Source organism: Humulus lupulus, chromosome 7 (assembly GCF_963169125.1).
Source record: "Humulus lupulus chromosome 7, drHumLupu1.1, whole genome shotgun sequence".
Taxonomy (NCBI): Eukaryota; Viridiplantae; Streptophyta; class Magnoliopsida; order Rosales; family Cannabaceae; genus Humulus; species Humulus lupulus.
In genome coordinates, this window is record NC_084799.1 from 62,384,076 (window position 1) to 62,389,169 (window position 5,094).

The 5,094-nt window shown below is 30.9% G+C and overlaps 1 protein-coding gene across 1 annotated transcript; it reads left to right on the forward strand.

Annotated features, from left to right (window-relative positions):
* Positions 1 to 2,107: 2,107 nt before the first annotated feature.
* On the forward strand, positions 2,108 to 4,344 carry LOC133792787 (protein NUCLEAR FUSION DEFECTIVE 4). Its single transcript, XM_062230731.1, has 2 exons — positions 2,108 to 3,542; positions 3,687 to 4,344. The coding sequence occupies exons 1-2, from the start codon at positions 2,296 to 2,298 to the stop codon at positions 4,102 to 4,104; spliced, it is 1,665 nt and encodes a 554-aa protein (XP_062086715.1). The 5' UTR covers positions 2,108 to 2,295; the 3' UTR covers positions 4,105 to 4,344.
* The last annotated feature ends 750 nt before the right edge of the window (positions 4,345 to 5,094 follow it).

Here is a 5,094-nt window from a genome sequence, read left to right on the forward strand (position 1 = left end):
AAAAATGTATCTTGCGAAGATACATTTAGAATAACTTCTTATAAAAGTGCTCTAATTTTCCATGTAAGCTTAGATATATTTTCAAACTTAAAAACAACTTCAAACATTTTTACCATTTGTATTTAAATAATTCATAGGCACTTCAAGCATCAAAGAGTGAAACATTTTTATTGCTTGCTCTTCTTTTTATCTTATATATATGTATGGAATCTTGCTTAATCTCATGAAGATCAGAAGATGATACGTCATCATCTCTGTCCCTATGATATCTTTATAAAAAGAATAAAAAATAATCGAATGCACCATTGCTAACACTAAACTTACCAAAAACAGAGATAACGTTGAAATTACTGGCCCATGTTCCTGATTTGACAATTTCAAAAATACAAAATTGTCTTGTAAAAGAAAGCTCTGTATGGCTAAAAAATTGTTGGGTTGCAACTTGCAGGGGCTCTTTGGTTGGAAGATTGTTTTGAGCAGAGACGAAGGCAGGAATGTTTCTTAAGGCTAGAAGATAAAAAAAAAATACCATAAATTTTTATTTTTTCAAAATTTTGAAGGGTGCCTTAGTTCATAGATCTGTCTCTCATTTTGAGGTACATGTTGCTGAATTATTGGCTATTTGAAATGGTCTTCAGTTGGCAACCTTTGATTCCAAATTGGATTGTGATGCTTTAATTGACGTTGATTGGATTTCTAAGAGGTGTGTTGATATCGTTGATCATTCGCATTTTATTGAAGGTTGTGAGTGATAGTTCATGTCATTTTATATTTTTGCGTTTAGTAAATAAGGTCTTTCATAAGAAATTGTATTTAGGTTGTCTGTTGTTCCGATTTGTACGTTTTCATGTTTTCATGTAGCAATTGATTTAGCTTAATGCAACAAAAAAATTCTTAAAAAGAGAGCGAGAGGATTCTTGTTTCTTGTCTAATTTAATTAAGTTATACACATGTAACAATTAATAATGTTGTCCCTTTTAAGCTTCCAACTAGTTCATATATAACCCGAAGGCAAAAAAATTGTTTACAGGTTTCTGTCTTTTCAGCTAAATCCAATTTAAGCATCACCCCCGTTAAAGTGTTAAGGCCAACCGTTTCCTTTCACGTCTCATAATAATATCATATCACTACTTTTCCCCTTCCAAAATCAGCACATAACCTTAATTCTTTTCACACACAATTAATCACAACAAACTTAAGAAGAATCATTAATGGCAAAACCTCTAGTGCGTGATCCTCACAAAACCACATTTTTATTAATATAACCACAATTTATTACTATTACGTACTTACTATTTGATAGAGATATTGAAACTGTAAATTATTACTATTTTGATTTATTGTATATTTGATTCTTTATTTTCCAAATTTTAATAATAATGTCTTATAAAATTTATTAAAATTAATACTCTGTCTAATTTGAGTTATTTTTTTTAAAGTTATATTAGTTTATTATTTCCTTATTACTTTTAATATAATTTTAAGGATTATACAATTTTAGTACCTTGTTATATAAATATATATATATATCTTGAAACAAACTTCATACTTTATTATTTAATTGATACCATTTTAATATTTTGTATTTGATAATATCATTTCAAAATTATACCTTTTCCATTAATTTTAGTGATTTTTTTATATAAAAATTTGAAAACATGTTTATAAATTCAAAATGTTTACTAAAATTTGTTAAAATATGCTGTTTTGAACTCATTTATCATATACAAAATATTAAAATGAACAATAGGAAGCTAAGTTTTTTTTTTTTGGAAAAACAATAAAATACTAAGTTGATTCTAAGACAAATAATAAAATATTAAAATGATGAAATCTCTAATTTTAGTTCATTTATAATGTTTTTACTTTTTAATTGAAACTAAAATAATAATAAAAACATTAAATAATGTGGCAAAAAAAATATTTTTCCAATTGAGTTACTAAAAATCTGATTCCTTTTTTATAATTGTAATTGTAATTTATTCGATCTGTAATTACTTCTAAAGTGGTTAGTTACATCAATACAACGTGTGATAATTGTCCACTTTTCTCACTCTCTATATGTACTTGTTACTTCAAAATATCATTCTACAATCCTAACCTACATTCTCCTGTAACATTTTTATGTTATTAAAATCCTCTGTTCACAAATTTAGTTGTCCCAATTCAAAACCATATAATTATATTATATATACAATTTTTTTTCTTTATTAAAATCATCAATAACAACTCTCCATCTATCTTTCGATCTCTCTGCCGATCTCTCTCTCTCTCTCTCTTTCTATCCAACTTGTGATGCCTTCAGGAGCTTTACAATGGTTAAGCCTTGTAGGTATCATATGGCTACAAGCCATCAATGGAACCAACACCAATTTCCCTGCTTACTCCTCCCAACTCAAGCATGTCTTCTCCATGACCCAACTGCAACTCAACAACCTAGCTTTCGCCTCCGACGCCGGAAAACTCTTCGGTTGGTTTTCCGGCATTGCGGCCGTTTACCTTCCCCTCTGGCTTGTCCTTCTCATAGGCTCACTTCTTGGTTTGACCGGTTATGGTCTCCAATACCTCTCCTTAACAAACCATATCTCATCTCTTTCTTATCTCCAAATCTTCGTCCTCACCGTCTTGGCCGGTAACAGCATCTGCTGGCTCAACACTGTCTCTTACGTCGTCGCCATTCGCAACTTTCCCCGCAAGTACCGTCAAATCGCCGTTGGTTTAACGACGAGTTATCAAGGATTAAGTGCCAAGATTTATACAGACGTGGCTGGTTCTCTCTTCTCGTCCGCAGTTTCTTCAAGTAGTGGTGGTACTATGAAGGGGGCCCAGGCTTACCTTCTTCTCAACTCAGCTTTACCACTCATCGTCACCGTTATAACGGCGCCGTTTGTCAAAGAAATGAACGTAACCAGGCCTGGAGACATGAACGTTGGGTTTGTAGTAATGTTTTTTATAACCATAGCTACTGGTGTTTATGCTGTGATCAGTAGTTTGGGGTTGATTATGTCAACTTCTGCTCTGAAACGAGTTATTGGTACTTGTGTTTTTTTATTGGCACCGCTTGTGATTCCGGTCGCAGAGAAACTCCGACAACTTTTGGAGATGTATTACTGCAGTGTAAATAGGGAGACGAGAGTTTACCATTTTACCATAGATGAAAATGGTATGGAAATTGAAATTGGTCGTGATGGTCATGATGTGTCGAAATTTGATGGAGATCATCAAGATCAAAATGGTAGAGAAGTGGTAATCAATGGTCAGGATGATCGTGATCAGGATCATGGTGATAATGGTGATGATGGTGATGATGTTGGGGTTAGAGAGGAGATTGGAGTAAAAAAGATGCTATTAAGAATTGATTTCTGGTTATATTTTTTTGCTTATTTTTTTAGTGCTACACTTGGTTTAGTGTTCTTAAACAACTTGGGACAAATAGCTGAGTCTCGAGGCTCTAACAAAACCTCTTCTCTTGTTTCATTGTCTTCTTCATTTGGGTTCTTTGGTCGGCTCATGCCTTCTCTTTTAGACCACTACTTTTCAAGGTAAACAAATTTTGTGCATCTATATATATATGTGTGTTTAATTTATTCATTATGCTACTCACTTCACGTGAAACTATTAATGGGTTAGTTGGCAAATTCAATGTGGTCCAAAATTGATAGTTCTGTTTTCTTCAAAAAATTCAGGAGAAAGTCAGTGGTTTCAAGACCAGCTTTAATTGCGGCCTTGGTAGCTCCAATGGGAGGAGCTTTCTTTTTACTACTCAATTCAACAAACATTGCTTTATACACAAGTACAGCAACTATAGGAGTTTGTACAGGAGCAATCACTTCGATTTCAGTGTCTACAACCACAGAGCTATTTGGGGCTAAAAATTTCTCAGTGAATCATAATGTTTTGGTAGCCAATATCCCAATTGGGTCATTTGTTTTTGGCTACCTGGCTGCTCTGCTCTACCACCAACAAGGAAATGGAGATGGAAAATGCTTAGGAACAAAATGCTATAGAGACAGTTTCCTCATTTGGGGTTCTCTCTGTTTTCTTGGCACAATTTTGGCTATAATTTTATGTGCTCGTACACGCAAGTTTTATTCGCAGAGATAATTATTTTGTGTCACAATTTATATATATATATATATATATAAACATATGAGACTACTCTATTCTTCATAGAGTTTCTTAATGAAGTGTGACATATTTTTTTGTCTGTTAAATATATATATAGCTCATTTATCTTGTACAAGAATGAGTATATAGTAGGACAATTAGAATTGAAGTCTGAATATTATTTATGTATAGAAATTTACAATAGATGATAAATGTAATATTATTGTTTTGATTAGATATATTTTTCAGTTTTTGATTTAGTGCCGTTCAGTCTTTCAGTTTTTTAAGCTTTATTGTTGGTCACAAAAAACCAAACCATAACATATGCATTATTGTGGTGTAACTATATAATGTTTTCTCAACCGGAAGAAAAAAAATTCAAGGAAAAAAAATGAGTATTAACACCTTCTTTTTCGCTTTCTTTGTAAATTGACATAAAATGTCTCAATAAGTACTATAAAATAAAATTGTATTTATTAGCCTCCCCATATATTTAGTATGTCACTCTCACATATTAATTAAATTATCAATCTTGAAAAATAATTTGTAATATGTATATAATTTGATTTTTTTACACAAAAGTTAAATATTGGAATTTAGTATTATTCTAAATCTAATGAGATATTTTTTTATATTATATATATTTATTATTCTTTTGAAATGCAAAAATAAAAATTTGCAATTAATTTTTTTTTCTGAAACAAATATATTTTGTTTAATTAACATGGAGTGCCAAAGATCTTTAAATTTTTTATAGTAGAATAAACGAAAAGGTGGAAAAATACTTTTTCTTTGTGGATAATTTTCCTCTTAAATTTTTTTAAGAAGTGCTGATTTTTTTTTTACAAAGTTTAGGAGGAACTTATTAAAACAATGTGGAGGAAAAATGCATAAGATTCGCTGTGTTTATATATGAAAAGTATACGTATTACTTTTTTAAACAGAATATTTATATTTGTAAGGAACGACTGTTTTAATTTGTAGTCT

Bases quoted from the DNA above. Each gene is read 5' to 3' on its own strand.
- LOC133792787 (XM_062230731.1), top strand. From the start codon at position 2,296: ATGCCTTCAGGAGCTTTACAATGGTTAAGCCTTGTAGGTATCATATGG. The intron at 3,543-3,686 runs GTAAACAAATTT...CAAAAAATTCAG, and splicing joins TTAGACCACTACTTTTCAAG to GAGAAAGTCAGTGGTTTCAA.